The sequence below is a fragment of the Cervus elaphus genome, chromosome 12 (genome assembly GCF_910594005.1).
Source record: "Cervus elaphus chromosome 12, mCerEla1.1, whole genome shotgun sequence".
NCBI lineage: Eukaryota > Metazoa > Chordata > Mammalia > Artiodactyla > Cervidae > Cervus > Cervus elaphus.
Genome location: NC_057826.1, coordinates 30,316,742 through 30,339,118, shown reverse-complemented (window position 1 = coordinate 30,339,118; position 22,377 = coordinate 30,316,742). Strand labels below are relative to the sequence as shown.

Sequence of the window (22,377 nt, the reverse complement as noted above, 5' to 3'; positions counted from 1 at the left end):
GGTCGCCCGGGTTACTAGGAGGCGGAGCCGTCCAGGGCGCTTTGGCCCGGATGTCCGGGCGCGGTGGCTTAGTCGGTTAATCCCTGAGTCTCTCCAAGTAAACCTACAAGCTGCTGATGGGTGAGTGGTCGCCAAGGTCCTGGGAAGCGTTTATCTTAGTCCCTGCTTCTACCCTACGCTGCCAGCTCTGCGCTTGGCTCCAGCGGGTGGCGTTCGGATAGCGGCGAGTCCTTGTCCTTTGTTCCCACGCGTTTTTGGCCGAACCGAGGTGGGATGGGAATAGTCTCTGCTCCAGGCAAACCGAACTGGGGAACCGACTGCACGCGGGAAAGCCCAGGCCTTTATTGTTTATTCAAAATGTCACCTCAATTCCTTTTCTCAGTCCCTTTGTTTAACATTCCTGAGGGTTAACTTGACAATTTTAAGCGCAGGCGTTAAGTGCAGGAAAACAGTAAAGAAAACAATGCTGCTATACTGTTGTGTCTTGCTTCAGCATCAAACGTAAGTTTTGGGGGCCGTTCCCAAAGGACCGTGACAGTTGCAAAACAGTTAAAAATTCAGATCTCCTTTACTATGGGAAATAAAAGGGGAAAGTGAGCGGACAGTGGGAGCTAGGGTTTTTTTTTTTTTAAGTGGACAATAAGCTTTTGCTTATTGGAGAAGGAAATGGCAACCCACTCCAGTATTCTTGTCTGGGCAATCCCATGGACGGAGGAGCCTGGCAGGTTATAGTCCTTGAGGTCGCAAAACAGTCGGGACACGACTGAGTGACCAAACAACAAGCTTTTGCTTTCAATTTATCATTGCTGATTTTCAGGTCTTGGGTTTTGAGAAATTGTAGATTATTGACAGTCAGATGTATTAAGCAACTGTTAGAGGCAAAATTGGTATAGAAGAAGTTTACAATTTTTTAACTTACGCGTTCTAAAAAAATCTGAAGCAACTCGCTTTGGTCTATTAGTTTTTGGTCGATTAGTTTTGGTCTATTAGTTTGTGATTACAGTTGGTTTAAAAATAAGTGTTGAACTTTCCTGGTGGTCCAGTAGTTAAGAATCTGCCAGCCAATTCAGGGCACAGGGGTTCAGTCCCTGGTCTGAGAACATCCTACATGCCCCAGAGCAACTAAGCCCCTGCACCACAAACTACTGAGCCAGAGCTCTAGCGCCCAGTGCTTGGCAAGGAGAGGCCTCAACGAGGAAGAAGCTCGCTGCAAGCCAGGGAGCAGCAGGGAAGACCCAGGGCAGCCAAAAATAATAAATAAATATAAATACATAAATAATAAATGAAAAGAAGCAACTGCGATAGTGAAAAAAAATTTTAAATGCCAAGGTAAAGAAGCCTGTGGGTTTTTTTTAAAGTCAGAAATCTGACAAAGGTAAACACATTAAACTTGAGGCATTTTAGTCTGTGCTATTTCTATTTTTCTCAACAGCACAAGGAGAAAGAAAAAAGTCTACTCGAATTTGAAAGAAGAAAGTATTGTGGATCAGGCAGTCTCTAGATTGTGAATTCATGAAGAATTTGGGAAATGATTTTTCAGGGAAAGCTTTATTTCCCAAATTCTCATTTGACCAGGACTTATTCCACAGTAGGGTGTAGGTTCTTTGAGGATACAGCCTCTGCCGTGTTCCCCTGTGGATCTGTCTGGGTCCCTCACCAGTGGAATCACACTTAATGCATGTTTACTGAGTGAACAAATCAATGATTGAAGGGAATCAGATGTCACTGATGAAAAAAATTCCTTTGATGATAACTTTTCCCTGTAGGTGAGGTCAAAGACAATCTGTAGGCCCTGAGTTTTTTGGTTAAAAAGAGCTGCTTTGTATGTTGTCTAAGGCTTGAGATCAGAGGGTTAATTCTGAGGCAGTGCTTCCTAAGTACTGGTCAGAGGCCCAGTGACAGCCTTGATGAAATTTTCACCTGTCCTCTACAAAAATGACCAAAGTTAGGATAACTTAGTAGGCTTCTCATAAAGTGAATTTATTTACCTTAAAGTCCTTTTATTCTGAAATTGTGTCCTTTCTGCTTTTCTGGTATTAAAATGTGTTCTGTCATGAAGGGAGGTGATAATAATTTTCATGTGTTTTAAGGCATGACTTCATGTTCTTTTGGGGCAAAAATCCTCTATTAATCCTCTAGTTTTAAAAAAAAGGGAAATTCAAAAGTCTAGACCATCCAATCAAAGTGAGTGACTGGCTGGAGCCATTGGAGACATTCCAGGCTAGGCTTTGAGTCCTGGGCAGAGTCTGCCTTGCTGGATGAAGACCTTGATCTGAAGGAACAGTATTAGCAACAAGGTTCTATGGAACCTTCAGTACTGTCACAGTATAAAAGGAAAACTAAATACATGCATCAAGACTTTTGTCTAATACATATTTTTTTCGTTGAAACTGTTGAGATAATTTCTGCCAACTGTTTCAGCTTTTATTACCTAATTTTTTATAATCACAAAAGATGTTACTGTACTGGCATTTGTTTTTAAAAAGCTGTCGATATTCAACCAGCATGCCTTGGACTTTATTGTGGGAAGACCCTGTTATTTAAAAATGGCTCAACTGAAATATATGGAGAATGTGGGGTAAGTCTTAACTTTGTATGTTATTTCATTTGTAAAGTCTGTTTGCTTCTGAAATATTGGGACATGTAGAATAACTTTTTTCTTCAGTGTATTTCAACTTAAAAAAGAATATGGAGGCATTAATAAAATTCTCATTTGTGTTGTCATATTGACTGTAATACATCTTTGTGACAGTCAAAGTTACTATTTTTTAATGGATAATTTAATAATTTCTAATTACTTTTTATTAATGTAAAAAAGTAACTTGGACAAAAATTTAACATTACAACTCCAGAGCATTTCTCTACAGTTTTTATATGATGTTAATAACTAGGTTTTTCATGTAACTTAGTCAACTATTTTAGTAACTTAATAGACCATTATACAGGTACAACAAATACAATTTGGGCTTTTTTATTTATGTTTTCTCTTTTATCTTTAAAAGATGCACGTGTAAACAAACGTTTAATCTGAAATATGACATCTTAGTGAACAATTTTGGGAGGGTGTTAATGTTCTAAAATATCTGTACATAAAATATACTGTTCTTATATATTGTAGGTGTGTCCAAGAGGACAGAGAACAAATGCACAGAAATACTGTCAGCCTTGCACAGAGTCTCCAGAACTTTATGATTGGCTCTATCTTGGCTTTATGGCTATGCTTCCTCTTGTTTTACATTGGTTCTTCATTGAATGGTACTCAGGGAAAAAGAGGTTAGCACTTTTCTCTAAATGTGTCTGAATGCACTGATGTTGGAATAGTTGTCATTTAAAAGACCTTATCAAATAATTACACCTCTGTTATTTTACAAGTGGCAGGCTTGTTTTTCTTTTATCTTCTGATTACTTTTGACTGTGGCCAGAAAACAATGCTAGAGCATGCCTCAGTAAATATTAAGGGAAATGTCCTTTGTTTTACTCTGAGTGAAGCTGGAGGAATATTTTATTTAATTTTTATTTCTTAATTATCTTTATTGGTTTTTTGCAAAGAACTGGCTGTGATTACAAACTGTTTATTGTTCTAAAACAAAAATCTTTGCAGTTTAATACTAGTACTCTAGTATAATGTAGTTAAAGTGTTATGGCTACAACCTAATTATGAAAATTCATACTAAAGTCCACAAAAACTTACTGAGCATTGTGTTTGTTGTTTAGAAGATCAGGGGAAGAGATATAAAAATAATTGATGTGGTTGATAGCCCTCATCTTATAGAGAAGACAAATACATTCATAACTAATTATAATACATATCAGTCTTGAAAGTATAGAACCAAAAAGTGTATAAAATGGTCTAGAGTCACAGAGAATGGAAGAGATAAAATCTTGCCTGGTGTCACTTGAAACACATCAAAAAAGGAACATTTCAGGCGGAGGCAACAGTGTGAACACTGGCATAGAAGTATGAAACATGTGATCTCTTATGGGTGGGAATGGGAGTAGTTGGGTGTTCAAAGTGTGCATAGCATATGAGAGAAAGGTAATAAAAAGGAGGGTGAGAAAGGGGTCGAGGCCAGAATGTGAAAGTTCTTGGTAATGTGAACCTTATTCCACTGGGAATGAGGAACCAAATTCTACCATGGTACATTCAGCTATCCTGACTTCTGGTTGCTCTTAACATCTCAGCATCTTTCCTGCCTTAGGTCCTGTCCTTTTCCCCAAACTCTTCTCTGCCTGAAATATTCTCTTCTCCCTGCAACTTTTTACCTAGCTGCTTTTTCCCTCTTCCAATCTCAGTTTAAATTACATCTGCTTAGAGAAGCCTTCACTGACCCAATCTAAAGTAGGTCTGTCCTCATTATTTTTCTTTTTTAAAAGCACTGCTATTTTGTTGTTGTTGCTTTGTATTTAGCACTCAACACAATTTGTAGTTATGTTTGTCTCCTCATTTCATGTTCTCTCCCACCCCTGATTATAGGCTCCCTGAGGGCAGTGGTCCTCGCCATTGTTATCTATGGAATCTCCAGAGACCAGCACAGTTGCTGGCACATGATAGATACTAGTTATTTGCCAATGAATGATTTATTGGTGAAGGTTTTTGTTTGGAAAAAAGAGTATCTTAGGTATATATTTTAAGAAGATAACTTCTGTGGAGGGCAGATTAGAGGTGAGACATATTAGAAAGCTGTTGTCCAAAAAGTAGTGATGGCTAGACTCCAGTGATAGGAACAGAAGTGAAGAGGATGGTCAGATGGAAGTAGAGTAAGTACTTTTCTGGACCTACCAGATAAGTCCACATTGATTATTTACATTGGAAAAGCATTCATTATTTTTCAGAAAAGAAGCCATTAAATTTTTTTTAAAGCAGCTGTCATCCTGCTTTTAGTTTCTGTTGTAGAATGATGAGAGATGAGGGTGAGAAAAGAAATGTGATTAACAGAGCTAAAGTAAAATAATTGCTTATTTGGAACTTTATAGCTTGGAATGAAGAGGTGGGGTTAATGAATGTACCTCACCAAATACATTTGAACTGAAACATCAGATACGGTTTGAGAGAATTTTAGAGCAGAAGGTAGAGCTTTGGCTTGGGGATAAAGCAGAGATATGATCAGTGCTTAGACAGGAAAGGAAGTGGGCTTAAAAAGGAGTTTGCATAACTATGTTTTGCCTAAGAAGTTGGTAGCAAGAAATACAAGGGCCATCTCTTATGTTTTCCTGAGACACTGTACTTAGAATCAAGGAAGCAGGGGCCTACCTGTCTTAGGCTAGACTCATGTTTCTCAAACTTTTTCATTCTTTCCTCCTTAAAGAGCTTTTTAAGATACCTTTCCCCCCAAATTTCACCTGCCCCATGAAATTTTAGTATCACAGATATACTGTTAATTGATTTATAGTGTATGTATATATGTGTTTTACATATCAGAAGTGTAATTTTATACTCAAGGCTCAGTTCTTATCTCCTTGGGAGTCCTAGTGCCCACATTGAATGCATAGTTCAGTTGCTCAGTTGTGTCTAATTCTTTTGCGACCCATGGATTGCAGTACGCCAGGCTTCCCTGTCCATCACCAACTCCCACAGCTTGCTCATACTTGTGTCCATTGAGTTGGTGATGCCATCCAACCATCTCATCATCTGTCATCCACTTCTGCCTTCAGTCTTTCCCAGCGTCAGGATCTTTTTCAGTGAGTCAGTTCTTCCAATCAGGTAGCCAAAGTATTGGAGCTTCAGCTTCAGCATCAGTCCTTCCAATGAATATTCAGGATTGATTTCCTTTAGGATTGACTGGTTTGATCTCCTTGCTGTCCAAGGGACTCTGAAGAGTCTTCTCCAGCACCACAGTTCAAAAACATAGGCTAGACACTAATCAAAACTTCACTTTCTGGCCTGTTTGCTTTTCCCAGAGTTTAGTATTAAATTTGTTTTTCTTTGAGGCCAGGGCAGAGATAGGCAGAAAATGCATATTTTTATGTAATGAAGCCAGAAGCTGTGCTTCTTTTGTAATTTGTGTTCCAAATGTATTCATGCAACAATCTTTAGGGATGTTTGCAATGTGCCAGGTGCTATACTAGCTTGTGGGATTCAGAGATGACTGAAGTGTGGATGCTCACAGCCCAGTGGATGAGGTAAACAAACCGTCACAGTGTATGTGAGGGTCTCTGGTAGAGGTGTGTACATAGTTTTAAGGCTAGCTTAAAGAGGGAGTAGGGTGATATCACAAGAGAAAAAACTGATTTTAAGCTGAACTTTGAAAAATGAGTCGTTTTTGAGAGAAATGGAAGGGAGAGTTTATCAGCAGGAAAAACGTGCAAAAATCTAGAGCCAAGAGAGAGCACAGTATAACTAAGAAATGAGAGCTGAGGGTGCTGTGAGAAATAGGCACTAAATAAGACCAAGATATAAAGGGATCTGGGGCTGGGAGAGTCTTAGGAAATATTCCTAGGATCTGGGAATAACCCCAGAGTAGGTGACATGTGCTTTGAGGTGGAGCATGGAGCATGCTGGGATGAGTGAAGCAGTGAGGAAACAAGTAGTTTTGTAAGGCCAGGTAGTATGGGAGATAAGGCTGGCAGGAAGTATTTTTCCTGAAAGGCAGATGGGACTCACTGAAGTAGATTAATAAGGGGAGTTTTAGGAGCAGATTCCATTTTGTAGAAGATAACATAGTTGACTAAAGGTGGATTGAAAGAGAGTATGAGTAGTAGAAAGCCAGCAAGAATGTTACTGAAGTCTTGTCAAGAATTGATAAGGTTCAGATTTTGCCTCCAAAAATATGAATTCTATAAAGAAGCAAAAGATTGGCTTCTATAATATGAAACTGTACACATTTACTTATGTACTCCGTCTTTATCTGTGTAAAACGGCTTAGGAATTCTGCTTCCAGCACCTTGGGCTCATTAGGAGCTTCAGTGATCTTGCGTGGAATACCTGAAGTCTGGAAGAGAAACGCTGTGGAAGACATTGCTGGTCTCACAGGAATGAGGGGGTGGGGAGGGATGGATCTTTGAGAACTCCTCTCTTTCAGAAAACAAGCAAGCCCACCCTGAGCTGGAGCCAAAGCAGGCAGTGGGGTTGGGTTGTCTAAGGCTAATTGCCAACAGCAACTGGGTGGTCCTTTCTTCTGTTCCACATGATGTTGAGTTGGGATGCGCTCATCTCGAGGCTGGACTTGGCTGAGGTGTGCAAAGCGAGCAACTCATGGTGGAAGAGGTGCTGGCTGTCAGCCGTCAGCGTGCGGGCGCTGCTCACCAGCAGCTCTTCTATCTTTGGTGTTCTGAAGCTTAAGTATAATGTGTATTGGTGTGAATTTCTTTTTATTTATTCTGCTTGGAATGTGTTTTGATTCCTAGGAAGAATTCTGTGAACTTACTTCTCAATATTTCAGTTGAGCCCAGTCAAACCACAGAATAGTGAGATATAATCAGTGGTGGTTGCTTTAAGCCATTAAGTTTTAGGGTAGTTTGCTATGCAGTGGTAGATAAGTGAAACATTGTTCAAGTAGAAAACTCAAAAGCATCTATAGACTAGATATTATAAATGATGAGAGTTTAAGAGGCTGTCTATAATTATGCAAAGTCAGTTCCCTCTTATATTTCATTTATAGAATCACAGTTCTGTGAGGCAGCCAAGACCAAGGTAGCTAAGCTACATTGGATTTATACAGTGGAACTTAACAAGCTAGTTCTATAATTTATATGGAAGTTCAAAGGCCCAAGAGTGACCAAAACCACTGAAAAAGTAGAAGAATATATGTAATATCAGGAAATTACTATCGTTCTGTTGTTCCAGGGATAGATAAATGAACCCCAGGAATGAAACAGAGAACCTAAAAGCAGACTAGTTATATAAGGGAACTTCTTATGGCAGGGATGGCATGGCAGCTTAATGAGGGGAAAAGATTTACTCTTCAATGTTGCTCCTGGACAGTTGGATATTCAAATGGGAAAAGCTAAAGTTATATTCTAACTTAAATACAGAAATCTCTTTTAACTTATACACAGAAATATCTTCTGAATGTATTAAAGATTGAAACATGAAAAGCAAAACCTTAAAACTTTTAGAAGAAAATACAAGATAATATTTTTCTTAGAGTGAGAATCTGTTAACCAGAAACTTAAAATTTGATAAAGCCAACTATATTAAAATTCAGAATTTGTTCATAAAAAGACAGCACAAAGAAAAATGACAATTCAATCCATAAACTGATAGGAAGATATTTACAACATACTTTACTAACAAAGCAGGATAGATAAATAATAGAAAGATCACAAGTAGAATATATAGCAGTGAACGTGACTGAACTTCAGCTATAAGCAGGGCTATAAATGAATCTTAGAAATGTAATTCTGAGTGGAAAAAAAATCTGAGAAAGGTTATATCTCCTTATCATGTTGAAAAATAAGCAAAACTAAATAGTGATTTTGAAGTATAAATACAGTTGGAATAAAAACTGTTCAGCAAAACTGATAAAGGCAATTTAATATAATGATTATTTCTAGGGGAGAGACAGGAATGTGGAATGGGGAGAAACAGGTAGATACAAGTTGTTAATGTTCTAGTTATTGGGTTAGGTGGTGAGCTTACAATGTTTAGTATATATGTTTAAAATAATTTAAAATGATGCATAGATAACTTTTAAGACATTTTTAATAGTTTGGAGAGATATTGAATCTAAAAGGAGATCCAATTTCTGCTCTTCTACACATTCAGACAATACAGGCACATTGTTATCTGGGGTAAGTATTTATCCCTTTTTAGTAAACAAGGTTAAATTCTTCCCAAGTAGTTTTTGTATGTTCTTGGCTTTTCTTACCTGTTTAGAAGATGTTTTTGTTTCAGGATTTATCAGTTACAACTTCTTTTTGGAATCCACATTTTGAAGCAGATACAGGTTTTATTAACAGCCAGTTACATGCTGAGAATTCTCTGGTTACTGTCCGTCCTTTGTTTTATCAGTTCCAGCGCCCTCTTCCAGCACATTACTGCACTGTTTGAATGCACCATGGCAGCTATCATCACCTTACTTGTGAGCGAGCCAGTTGGTGTGCTTTATATCCGTTCATGTCGAGTATTGATGCTTTCTGATTGGTACACCATGCTTTACAACCCAAGTCCGGATTACGTTACCACAGTGCACTGTACTCATGAAGCTGTCTACCCATTGTAAGTATTCATTAAGATCTTTTTTTAAAAATCGTGATTGTAGATTTCATTCATTTCAGCAGACTGAGCCTTGTGAAATGGCTCCTAGGCACTAGGGGAGATAAACATAAATTATTTTCTTTTCTAAAGTGATAGTCTGATAAGGGGAAATAGAAATACATCTCAGTATAATAGAAGTGAAAGTATTTTAGTGTTGATGTTGAGGTGTCTAAGCACTTCTAAAACTATATGTTTCTTAAAAAGGGAATTATAAGGAAAACCTTTTTAATGTACAACAGAGAAGCAATATCTGACTTATAGGAAATAATATGGGCTGTGGAGTTTGAATCCTAAGCCTGTTAGCTGTTAATTTGAACATGTTAAGAACCTCTTGTAACCTCGACCTCCCCATTGGTAAAAATGGGAAGAATGATACCTTGTAAGGTGACTGTAAGGATTAAATAAGTGTGCCTTACATATAGGAAGCACTTCCAAGTAGCTGACATTATTATTAGAGTACTTGGGTTAATGTTCTTTCTTTTTTTCCCCTCCCCAAATAAATGTAACTTTCACCAGAATGTTTTGTTTTAAAAATATCAAATTAATCAGATTTTGTATAATATTATCCCAGACTACATTTTTAGAATTCCTGTGAATTGTTGGTGTTCATTTTGATGTGTTTTTCTCAGTAAAGGTACAGTAGAAGAGTCTGGTGTTTATATTCTCATAATTATAGAAATTTACCATTATGTATATGCTGAACAAAACAGACGTTTTTGCACAAGTCTTAGTAGTACTAAGGGTCCAAAAAAAAATGCACGTATATAAAAAGATAATTTTCAAAAAATGAGATCTAAAAATAAGGTCCAGATATAGAGATGTGAGAATCTTTTCTAACTGCCTGCCTACATTTTAAGTCCTATAAATTATTTATTCCTTATATATATAAAATTATATATATATATATAGACAGACATATAATTTATACATATAAACTGATTAAAATAATAATTTTTTTTGAGCTCTTAAGGAACTACAAGCTGCAGGAATAGACAGATTTTACTTTGTTTTGATGTTGGTAGGAGGAGGCCTAACAATAGAAAAAAAACTCATCATCCAAGAGGTCAGGCTTGAAATAATGCAGTACAGTACAGGGCTGGACCTGAAAGCATCCTGAGAGCACAGGGATCCCGGATCGCTGAGCTGTGTGAGCGGGCAAGTGGTCAGTAATTTGGGACAACTCTTGCGCTTCCCTCGACTTTCATCTGCACAGGAGAGGGTTTGAGTGTAAGTTAGTGAAAATAATTTTAAATCCTCATGAAAAGGAAGTTAGAAATATATGTACAGAAATTCCATTATTCAACATGAAGAGCTAGAAACTATAATCTGCTGATAGAGAGTATCTTTTTACAACTTTTTTGGTGATTTTTAAAAATTACATTATAGGACATTTGGAAAACAGAAAAAGCATACCCCAGATAAAATAATCTATAATTCCATTTCTTAAGATGATCACTTAAAAATGTCTTTGCAGTTGCATTTCTGTGTGTATGCATGTATTTTTTTAAAAGAGTGTGAAAGTTATATTATTCACATGCCATTTGTAATCTGTTGTCATTTAATGTATGAGGCACAGTTTTGTTGTTAACGTTTCTTTCATAATTGGATTTTTAATGTCTGCATAGTAGTCCAGCAAAAATATATTCTAAAATTTAACCACTTTCCTATTGTTGAATATTTTCTTCCTGAGTTTCCTTTATCATATGATTCAGTAAAAATGCTTGTTCATTGGGTTTTTGTGTATATCTGATTGTTTCCCTTTGATTAATTTCTACAAGTACACTTTCTGGATTAAAGATATAAACATTTTTTGATTTTTGATACACATTTCCAAACTGCCTACCAGAAGGGAACCAGCATGCTTTTTACAGCAATATATGAGAGTCTTGGCCAACCCTTTACCAATCTGAATATTTGACGGGTAGACTTTTTAAACCTTTTTCAGGATCTTTGATTTTAAAATGATCAATGATAAAAGGACATTTTAAAACATATTTTTGATGTAACAGTTTGCTATTTTATTTTCCAGATACACCATTGTATTTATCTATTATGCATTCTGCTTGGTATTAATGATGCTACTCCGACCTCTTCTGGTTAAAAAGATTGCCTGTGGGTTAGGGAAGTCTGATCGATTTAAAAGTATTTATGCTGCACTTTACTTCTTCCCAATTTTAACCGTGCTTCAGGCAGTTGGTGGAGGCCTTTTATGTAAGTTTGATGGGTAACATCAATGAAATATATTTATTATATGTGTTAAACAATGTTTTCTCTGAGTATAATATTGGACCTTGTTCTTTAAAGTGGTTTTGTTTTTGTTTTTATCCTTGAAAATAAGCCATACTATGTTTTTGCTGAAACACATCATCCTTAATCAAAACTAACTTGTTTAGAAAATACTTTGTATTTGACGCTCACAACCTCATAGGAAGGTTTTTTTAAAATCTGAGTGTAAATAACACAAAAACTGGTTTTTACATATAACAAATGGAAATAACTCTTGATATCATATGATGTTTACCATCAAGTTAGGTCTTAGTTTTCTAAGTTTTTTTAATCAAAAAACTTTTAGAAACTAAAAAATCCTCAATATATTTTTTTTATTTTAATGTATCCATTCATTCATTTATTCAGCAACCATTTAGACTGATCTGTGACCTAAAAGAATGAAAGTTGGTGTTAAAGAGCTCACATCCTACTAGGAAAGCTATGCTAAGTAGCTGAGAGCATAGAGTGGTACTTTTTGAACATGTGACTTTGAACATTGCAAGGATGTTGGATACCATGTGTATATGGAGCTTGCCAGGGTGCAGAGGACAAGCTTCTGACCTGAAGGAACTGGGGAAGATGACATCACTCTGCAAGTACTGTAGCTTAGTAGTGAACTTGGTTCAAAGTGAGGGTGGAGCTGAGGGGAAGGCCAAGGGAAGAGGAAATTGGAGGCTAGTTAGGGGTCTTTAACCCTCATATTCTGATTTGACAGATAAATTGTTTCCTTTGGCCTGCATGGTGTTTGAAAACCTATAATTTTATTCTCCTAACTGACCTCTGTAAGCATTTGAAGTTGCTATTCTTGGGACCTGCTCTTAAAAGGATTTCAGGAGGAAGAGTTACTTGACTAGATTGGCATTGAAAAAAGATAACTTGGTAGCAGTGTAGAAGATGGATTGGCTGGGAAAAGAACCTGGGGCATCAGTTAAGAGATTACTGCCATGAAACCAGCCTGACTGTGTGACCTAGCAGAGAAACACCAAGAATGAAGAACAATTTCAAAGGCAGAGTTAATTAAACTAGGAAACTAATACAGGGGTTGAGGGATTGGGAGGAGAATACAATAAAGGAAATGTCTAACTTAGTAACTAGTGATTGCATGAATCATGAATGTTAGAAGAAGCAAATAGATTGGTATTCATGGAATATCCAAAAAAGCACAGGTAGTTATTTATACTGGACAAACCTGGGAGAGCTGACTAGGCTGTAAAGATTTAAGAATTGTCAGCTCTCAGATCCCTGTGTCCTGGACAGCAGCTGCTTTGACTGTAGAGAACTTCTTGGTTGTGAAATGGGGGAAAGAGGAACGTCGTGGAAAGCAGGGAGAGGCTGGGAAGTTAACCCAAGGAGACTGCCAGATAGCATTGCTTCCAATGTTGTAGCTGCCTGTATTGAAAATGCCTTTTTCCACACTGAATGTCTTTAGATAATTTTGTTAACAAGCCTCCACCCAGAGCACATTCATCAAGGGAGGATCAAGGAGTTATTGTCTATTTGTACTAACTATAAACTTATGCAGTCTGCTGAGATCAGTCCTAGAGGGTATTATAACAACTCAATTTTATGATGTTGAAAAAGAGAGATAATTTTTGGTTTGTAGGGGTGTCCTGGTTCAGGCTGCTATAAAAGAATACCATAGACTGGGTGGCTTACAAACAACAGTGACTTACTTCTTGCAGTTCTGGAGACTGAGATCGAAGATCAAGGCACCAGCAGATTTGGAGTCTGAGGAGGACTTGTTTCTTGGTTCATCAGTGGCTGTCTTCTTTCAAAGTCCTCACATGGCAGAAAAGGGGAGAGTTCTCTGAGGTCTTTTTGATAAGAGCACTAATCCCATTCTTGAGAGCTTCACCCACATGACCTAATCACCCCAAAGGCCCTCTACCTACTTACACCATCACATTGAGGGTTAGAATTTCAACATAAGAATTTGGGGGACACAGACATTTAGTCCATGACAAGAGAATATAGCAAGCTTGAGCAAAGTAGAGCAGCAAGAAGCTTCTGGTAGCTCAGGATACAGGGTCTAGGAAAAGAGACACTGGGAATAATTAGGAAGATGTCAGTGACAACTTTTACTTGCTTGGAAGTATTATTGAAGCCCATTTTGAAGTGTGGTATGCCTCTGAACCACCTATAGAACTAAAAGGCAGATTTTTAGGCACTACCCTCAGACCTAGTTGCTTAAAAATCTTATATTGTCTTCAACCCTAGAATAAGAACAATTCTAAATCCTACTTTGAGCCCAGAACCTCCCTCTGCTCCCCAAAAGTTTGGGCCATGTTGGAGATTTCCTCCTTATCCTTTTAACTACTAGTTCTTAAATTTGTATCATTAGTAACATTGTTTAGCTATTTATAAGTTAATTGGGATTTTTTTTTGAATGGTTGGTTAGGACCTAACCTGTTTAGGCAATAAAGGTTCTAAATGTCAACCACGTCATTCATTTATTTAGTAAGTTGGAATCAGGCTTGTATGGATAATTCAGAGTTTCTGACAATGTTCCAAATGGGTTCTACTGGGTTACAGAGTAATTAATAGTTTTATTAGTTTGGTACAAAAGCAATTGCAGTTTTGGACCATGAATTTTAAATCATTATAACTAGGCTCAGACACATCTTTATTAATCAAAATAGGAACCATTACTTTCAACACATTTTTTCCAAAAAGAAATAGGTTTCTTTATTTCTGTAGTGTAAAAATCCATGCTTTAGGACTCAACTCTTGGAAAGCATTTTCTGCCTCCTGGTTGTGTAAGCATTTTCTCTGCAAAAAGTTCTCGAGATGCTTGAAGTGGTAAGTGGTTGGTGAGAGGTCAGGTGAATATGGTGGATGAGGCAAAACTCTGTAGCCCGATTCATTAAACTTCGGAAGCACTGGTTGTGAGGCCTGTGGTCAGGCGTTGTCACAAAGAACTGGGCCCATTATATTGACCAATCCCGGCTGCAGGCGTTGCAGTTTTCGGTGCATCTCTTCGATTTGCTGAGCATGCTTCTCAGATGTAATGATTTCACCAGGATTCAGAAAGCTGTAATGAATCAGATGGGCAGCAGACCACCAGTGACAATGACCTTTTTTGGGTGCAAGTTTGGCTTTGGGAAGTGCTTTGAGGCTGCTTCTCCATGCAGCCACTGAGCGGATTGTCACAGGTTGTATAAAATCCACTTTTCGTCGCACATCACAGTTTGATCAAGAAATGGTTTGTTGTTGTGTAGAGTAAGAGAAGACAGCACTTCAAAATGAGTTTTTTGATTTGCAGTCAGCCCATAAGGCACCCGCTTATCAAGCTTTTTCACCTTTCCAATTTGTTTCAAATGTGAAACAGCCATACAATGGTTGACATTGAGTTCTTAGGCAACTCGTTGTAAGAGGATCAGCTTTGATGATGGCCCTCAATTTTTGTTGTCAACTTCCGATGGCTGGCCACTGTGCTCCTCTTCAAGACTCTGGTCTCCTTTGCACAACTTGAACTGACCACGGCACTGTATGTTTGTTAGCAGTTCCTGGGCCAGATGCATTGTTGATGTTGTGAGTTGTCTCCACCGCTTTATGATCCATTTTGAACTCAAATAAGAAAATCGCTCAAATTTGCTTTCTGTCTGACATCATTTCCATAAACTAAAATAAATATAAAATACACAGCAAGTAAATAAGTCATTAGCAAGAAAAACTGATAAATACACATTAAAATGATGTATAACATAACTACATTTATTTAAGAAGGTATTCCAATATCAAACAGCCAAGTTCAACAATGCAAAACTGCAATTACTTTTGCACCAACCTAATAGTAACTGAAGTTAATTGTTTTAAAATAATTGCATAAAAATAATTCAAGATTTTTTTCAATTTGTCCATTTGTTTTAGTGAGCTGTATATGTTTAAAACATTTTAAAAGAAAAGTATTTTTAAGTAAAAATTTTACTTAAAATATTATTTTACTGTACTATATTTGAATTAGAAATGTCTAGAAGTTTGTCATTAAGAGTACTGAATGATCCATTTAGCCTTTGAGGCTTATTGCCATATGACCTTTTAATTAAAGCTGAATTACCCTTCTATATAATAGTCTTTCTTAACTGAAGTTCCCCAGTCTGAACCACAAAACACCAAAAATTGAGTGATTAGTTTCCCAATTCTCCCAAGTTTGATACATAGCGAGTATGCATAGGAGAGAAGTTAATTCTTTACATCAGTGGAAGCCTTAAGCCAGGGGTCTTCAAAACTGGGCCAAGGATAGTTTTACATCTTTTAATTGTTGTGGGGGAAAGATCAAAAGAGTAGTAGTATTTCTTGACATGTGACAGTTAGATAAAATTTGAATTTTATTGTCTGAATAACTTACAATCGTAACTTACAAACTTATAAAGTTAATTTTACTGAACACAAACACATCCATTCATTACGTATGACCTGGGTGCTTTCCCACTGCAACTGTGGAGTTAGGTGACCGAGACCGAGACAGTATGGCCCACAAAGCCACTGTCTGGCCCTTTACAGAAAAAGTTTGCTGACCCCTGTCTTAGAGCATTAGGGCTTCCATCTCTCACAGGATTGGTTGAGAAGGTTTTTGTCTAGGAAAAGAATTATACTGTTTGAATTTTTTGATGGTTTATTCAGAAATTTTAATTTTCAGCATAATACCAATGTTTGTCTTTCAGACTATGCCTTCCCATACATTATATTAGTATTATCTTTGGTTACTCTGGCTGTGTACATGTCGGCTTCTGAAATAGAGGTAGGATGTCTTTTTTCTTCTGTTAAAGAGTTTGTTTTTTAATAGATTTTTTGTTTTGTTTTGTTTTTTAATAGAGTTGACTATTGAATAGGACAGTAACATATGATACGATATGTTACAGCTGATTGCTTTAGTAATCCTTGGCTAAACAGGGTCACTCAGTAGCTTTTGGCTCATCAGTTTGTAAAAAGTTGTATCCTGGACTGTATTTGCTTGGGAAAATTAATCAGGCTTAACTCTCCAGCATGTTAGAGAAAAAAATCATTTCACATCATTTATCCACATAGAAAATATTTGATTATTGAAATGTTGAACCTTATTAACAGTATTTTAAGGGAAACATAAATTCTTTATTTTACATAGAACCGAGCTGATGAGCCATTTAATGAGGGAACGTTAACTAACCAGTTGCAAATTGTATTTTAGTGTGTTTATTAGCACATTTAGATATTACTTTTATAATTTGGTCCTTCCAATTTCTGTATATTATGGAGTGATATTAAAGGTTAAAGGGAAATCAGAGTAGTCACCTGTCATTTCCCCTCCCTTCTAAGTATCCAGGCACCTGACTCTAGGAATGCTAGAAATTGGGTGTATATACTCCCTGCTTCCCATCTGTAGACTCAGATGCTGTGGATCAGGGCAGGAAGAAGGCACGAAATGTGGAGTTCCCTTCCAGTTCAGATTTTTCAGAAGCAGCCGTAGTGTTTCCAGGGTCGAATGGGGGTGTAGACCAGAACCTAGAAATGTGGGCTCCTGTCTTGTCGTGGCCACTGGCGTGCTGAACATAGGAAGCCTGAGTTTCTTCATCTGTAAAGTATAGTAGCAAGACTGGGTGATTTCCTATGTCCCTATGATTCTGAGGTTATGATTTTGTGTGAAAATAATATGTTTCAAATTAAAATTAATAAATTATCTATCTAGTTGATTCAGCCCAATAATCTGTATCTCTCTCTTCTTTCTTTTACAAAATTTTATAGAACTGCTATGATCTTCTGGTCAGAAAGAAAAGACTCATTGTTCTCTTCAGCCACTGGCTACTCCATGCCTATGGGATCATCTCCATTTCCAGAGTGGATAAACTTGAGCAAGATTTACCCCTTTTGGCATTGGTACCCACACCAGCCCTTTTTTACTTGTTCACTGCAAAATTTACCGAGCCTTCACGGATACTCTCAGAAGGAGCCAATGGACACTGAATGTAAAATGCCAAAAAAACCTAAGAAGTGTTCTTAATTTTTTTTTGTGTGTGTGTTCTTAATTTTAAAAAAAAGTAAAATAAAAAAATGTATTAGTACTCTTCTGTCGTACAAGGGAATATGACTGTCAGTACATCTGATGTTTTGGGGAGTTTGTTGTTTTCTTTTTTCAATTTAACAGAATTTATGGTTTCAAGGAAAATGCAAAATACCATAATTCTCCATTATGTACAATAACACACTACACTTACAGCACTCTGTTCTATTCCACTGGAGGCCTATTAGGAAGCACTTACCTCTTGCAACAATTTAGCTATTCTTTAGAGCAAAATCATGTTTCTGTGTACCTAGCAATGTGTGATGTTCCTATTTTTATTAAGAAAAACTATTAACAAGTATAATCTGAAATCCTTAACATTGGCATAATTGTGCATGCCCATTGTGTTTTACTTTGTTTTTCAAATATACTGAATTATAAAGTCAAGCATATTTGTGGGGTCTGATAGCAAACAGAAATAAAGTATGTTGTTTTTGTTATCTATTTATTTTCACCAATACAGTATTTTGATCTACTACAAAAATAGAGCATAATTTATATAACAGGTTTTTTGTTTTTAGGTAGTTTTGTTGATGATATCCTCAGGTTATTCCTCTCCTGTAAAGAAAAACATTAATAAAAAGCTTAACTACAAAAAAAATCTCAAATGTCTGGCATTTAATTGTATTTGCCACACTAGTTGTGGAAATAATTCAAAATGTTAAGTAAGTAGTGTCTCTTTCCTAAATGAATAAACATGAATATTTATATACTCCTCATTTTTGAAAAGCATATCTCATTTATCTCATTTTTGAAGGATAAATACACATACCACATTTTATAAATCTCAGGACATAATTTTTGTCACACTGTGACATCTCAATTGATGGCTTCTTAGGTTTAACAAATGCAGAGGAGTATGTACAGTACGTAGTTTTCCTGTGCTAAGTCACTTCAGCCGTGTCCCACTTGGTGTAACCCAATGCACTATTCCTTGCCAGGCTCCTCTGTCCATGGGATTCTCCAGGCAAGAACACTGGAGTGAGCTTCCATTTCCTTCTCCAGAGGATCTTCCCAACCCAAGGATGGAATCAGTGTCTCAGTCTACTGCATTGGCAGGCGGGTTCTTTACCACTAGCGCCACCTAGGGAGCCGATGGTTTTCCTGTGGTTGGTTGTTGATGTGTGCTGTGATTTTGATGCTCTAAAGCCTTCAGGAGACTCATGGTTGCAACAATGGAAGCAAAATAAGATTTTTGCACTTATTAATCTGACCTAGTTTATCTGTTTGTATTATTCAGAAGGTTATTTCCTGATTCTCCTCCTTGGTAAGAGTTATTAAATCTCAAACTTTTAAGACTCTCATTGACAGTTGTAAAATATGAAAGAACATGCACTCACTTTTTCTGTAGTTTTGTACCTTTTGAATTCACAGCAGTTGTGTCCAGTATTTTGTTAGCTTTTCTTCGTTGATGTTTTTTTCATACTACATTGAACTGCTGGGACGTGGATTACTTTAACAGGACGCTGTTTCTTCTTTTCTATAGGAATAAATCAAATGTAAAAATTCTCCGTGTATCTTACAGAAGTTTAGGGAGTTACAACTTTAAATTGCCCCAAGAGTCCTCAATTGGACGATTGTATAATGAGCAGAGGGTGGGGCGTGGAGGGGTGGGGGAGGTGCTGGGGGATCATGCAACTGATTACCAGGCCAATCTTTTTGTCTCACTACATTTGGAGTCATTTTAATAATTATCTCCCCTTCCAATGTCCTCCTTTAGCAGAAAAATGTGCATGCAAAAGGAGAAATCATGCAAGTAATACAAGTCCTCAAATGCAAAGAATTTCAGAAATACTTAATACATACTTGCATTTTTAATTTGCTTCCTTAACAAGACTAGGATAATTTATAGCAGCTATGGTTGCTCAGGTTACTAAATAATTTTTTATAAGTCATTGAAAATACACAGTTTTGTCTTAGATCTCACTGCTGCAGTGTATGGTAGTTATTTTGCTAATCACCGGACAGGTAATTTAAAAGCTAAAATTTTCTTAATTTGGGTCAGTTGATAAATTTAACAATTACACTGTTAATATATTTGTCTAAAACTGATGGTTTTCCATACTTGGCTGCACAATGGAGCCAGCTAGAGAGAATTCTAAAAATATTCGTGGGTCTCATCCCAGAGACTCGTGGTGAATTGGTCTGGCTGAGCAGAGGAAATAAAACTTCCCCTGCTACTGCTGCTGCTGCTGAGTCGCTTCAGTCGTGTCCGGCTCTGTGCGACCCCATAGAGGGCAGCCCACCAGGCTCCTCCATCCCTGGGATTCTCCAGGCAAGAACACTGGAGTGGGTTGCCATTTCCTTCTCCAAAGATGGCTGCTATCCAAAAGTCTACAAGCAATAAATGCTGGAGAGGGTGTGGAGAAAAGGGAACCCTCTTACACTGTTGGTGGGAATGCAAACTAGTACAGCCGCTATGGAAAACTGTGGAGATTTCTTAAAAAACTGGAAATAGAACTGCCATATGACCCAGCAATCCCACTTCTGGGCATACACACTGAGGAAACCAGATCTGAAAGAGACACGTGCACCCCAATGTTCATCGCAGCACTGTTTATAATAGCCAGGACATGGAAGCAACCTAGATGCCCATCAGCAGATGAATGGATAAGGAAGCTGTGGTACATATACACCATGGAATATTACTCAGCCGTTAAAAAGAATTCATTTGAACCAGTCCTAATGAGATGGATGAAACTGGAGCCCCTTATACAGAGTGAAGTAAGCCAGAAAGATAAAGAACATTACAGCATACTAACACATATATATGGAATTTAGAAAGATGGTAACGATAACCCTATATGCAAAACAGAAAAAGAGACACAGAAATACAGAACAGACTTTTGAACTCTGTGGGAGAATGTGAGGGTGGGATATTTCAAAAGAAGAGCATGTATACTATCTATGGTGAAACAGATCACCAGCCCAGGTGGGATGCATGAGACAAGTGCTCGGGCCTGGTGCACTGGGAAGACCCAGAGGAATCGGGTGGAGAGGGAGGTAGGAGGGGGGATCGGGATGGGGAATACGTGTAAATCTATGGCTGATTGATATCAATGTATGACAAAACCCACTGAAATGTTGTGAAGTAATTAGCCTCCAACTAATAAAAAAAAAAAAAAATAAGATAATAAAAAAAAAAAAGAAAAAAACTTCCCCTAGGTGACTCTAATGTTTGAAAACTAAAATCTAAACTCTTCCTAGCTCAGATCTTAATTTTTCCAACAGGGCTTTAGAAAATTTCTGAATTACATTTTTAAGTATTTCTTACTGAAAATTTGATTCTGCTTCAATAACCAGGTTCTTTTCCAGAACTAAGAGATCAAAATATAGATAATTATAATCAAGTCCTTTTGATTACAATCATAAAAAGATAACTTTAACAGCTTACACAAATTTTTATATCTTTCTCTAAAAATATCTCTTGGCCTAAAAAAGTCTTTGTAGAGCACATATCAAGATATTTGATTAGTACACAAATTGTTATCTGTTATCTAAATTATACTATATGGTATAATACTCAGGGATTTTTGGAAGTTTAAAACATTGTTTTTAATACTTCTTTAAAAATAATCTTTGCAGGTTAATTAGGTTTGCTATACACCAAAAATTAATTTATTTATAAGAAAGACTATTAAAGCAAAAAGTAATGATTTTAATTTTCAGGATGAAGTCTGGCATTTCACAGTCTGCCAAGCCTATCCCTCATGCTTGCCAACCAGTACCTCCAGCAGATCTCTACTCAGGCACATCATTACTGTTCCCTGGCCAGTCCACGTCTACTGCTCCTTCAGGAAGACATCCCATGTACTCTCAGCACCCCAAAGAACAGACGTGCCTCTTTACCCTCCTTGCTACTGACGGAAGAATCCACTGTAGTCTAATCATCTCTTCACTTACGTGTTTCTCACAGTAAATATGCTTTGAGGTTCAGCGACTGAGTCGTGTTCAGTTTAGTAACTAGCCACGTGCTCTAGTGGGTTTCCCAGGTGGTTCAGTGGTAAAACAATCTGCCTGCCAATGCAGGAGACAGGGGTTCTATCCCTGGGTTGGGAAGATCTGGAGGAGGGCATGGCAACCCACCCCAATATTCTTGCATGGAGAATCCCATGGACAGAGGACAGGCTACAGTCCATAGGGTCGCAAAGAGTGGGACATAACTTGAGCGACTAAGCTTGCAGGCGTGGGCTAGTTCCGGGCTCAAAGGTATTCAGTATGCTAACACAGCTAGTGCAGTGACCAGGAGCACACCAGACCCCGCAGGGCTGCAGTGATACACTGTGTCCAGAAGAGGGTGCCAGAGAGGGCTGTTAAGCTGGAAGAGATCAAGGGCTTCTCTAGAAGTCCACCAGTGACAGAAGCCATTCGATACGAAATATCCAAGAGCTGGTAGCTCAGAGTAATTCAAGGGACCTATTATCTCCTCAGGAAGTAAGAAGACTTCAGAAACATCAGTGCCTAATCTGTGTCTGAGGTATCATTTATTACTCCTGTTAGCATCCATATTTAACAACCTCGGCAACTAAAGTTGTTGTTTAGTCACCAAGCTGTGTCCAACTCTTTCAGACTCCATGGACTATAGCCTGCCAGGCTCCTGTGTGCATGGGATTTCCCAGGCAAGAATACTGAAGCGGGCTGCCATTTCCTTCTCCAGATCTTTCTTACCTAGGGATTGAACCTGTGTCTCCTGCATTGCAGGCAGATTCTTTTTACCACTGAGCCACTTGGAGCAACTAAAGGGTGGAGGTTAAATAATGTGTTAAGAAGCAGAGTTGGAATTTGATCCCAGGTCCACCTACCTCCAAAGCCCATGTGGTACCAGTCCTACAGGAGCAGAAACAAGTGGAGTCGGAGAACCCAGAGATGCTCCATT

General features: G+C 37.7%; 2 protein-coding genes across 3 annotated transcripts in view; one reads left to right on the top strand and one right to left on the bottom strand.

Annotated features, from left to right (window-relative positions):
* The first annotated feature begins 6 nt into the window (after positions 1-6).
* Positions 7-17,445, top strand: LOC122704865 (JNK1/MAPK8 associated membrane protein). Of its 2 annotated transcripts, none has more exons than XM_043919940.1 (7): positions 7-120; positions 2,487-2,578; positions 3,119-3,273; positions 8,951-9,157; positions 11,226-11,407; positions 16,129-16,205; positions 17,186-17,445. In XM_043919940.1, exons 1-7 carry the CDS (start codon positions 117-119, stop codon positions 17,402-17,404), a joined length of 936 nt encoding a protein of 311 aa, XP_043775875.1. In that variant the 5' UTR covers positions 7-116; the 3' UTR covers positions 17,405-17,445. The 2 variants fall into 2 exon arrangements, with proteins under 2 accessions (XP_043775875.1, XP_043775876.1); XM_043919941.1 differs by having other exon boundaries at positions 8-120; positions 2,505-2,578.
* A 581-nt stretch (positions 17,446-18,026) lies between these two features.
* Positions 18,027-22,377, bottom strand: part of CCDC175 (coiled-coil domain containing 175) — a 69,729-nt gene continuing 65,378 nt past the window's right edge. Inside the window, exons 20-21 of the mRNA XM_043919938.1 lie at positions 18,861-18,981; positions 18,027-18,059 (exon numbers count right to left, since the gene is read on the bottom strand). Of these exons, the coding sequence (XP_043775873.1) occupies positions 18,896-18,981 (86 nt within the window). The 3' untranslated portion in view covers positions 18,027-18,059; positions 18,861-18,895. The remainder of the gene's footprint in view (positions 18,060-18,860; positions 18,982-22,377) is intronic.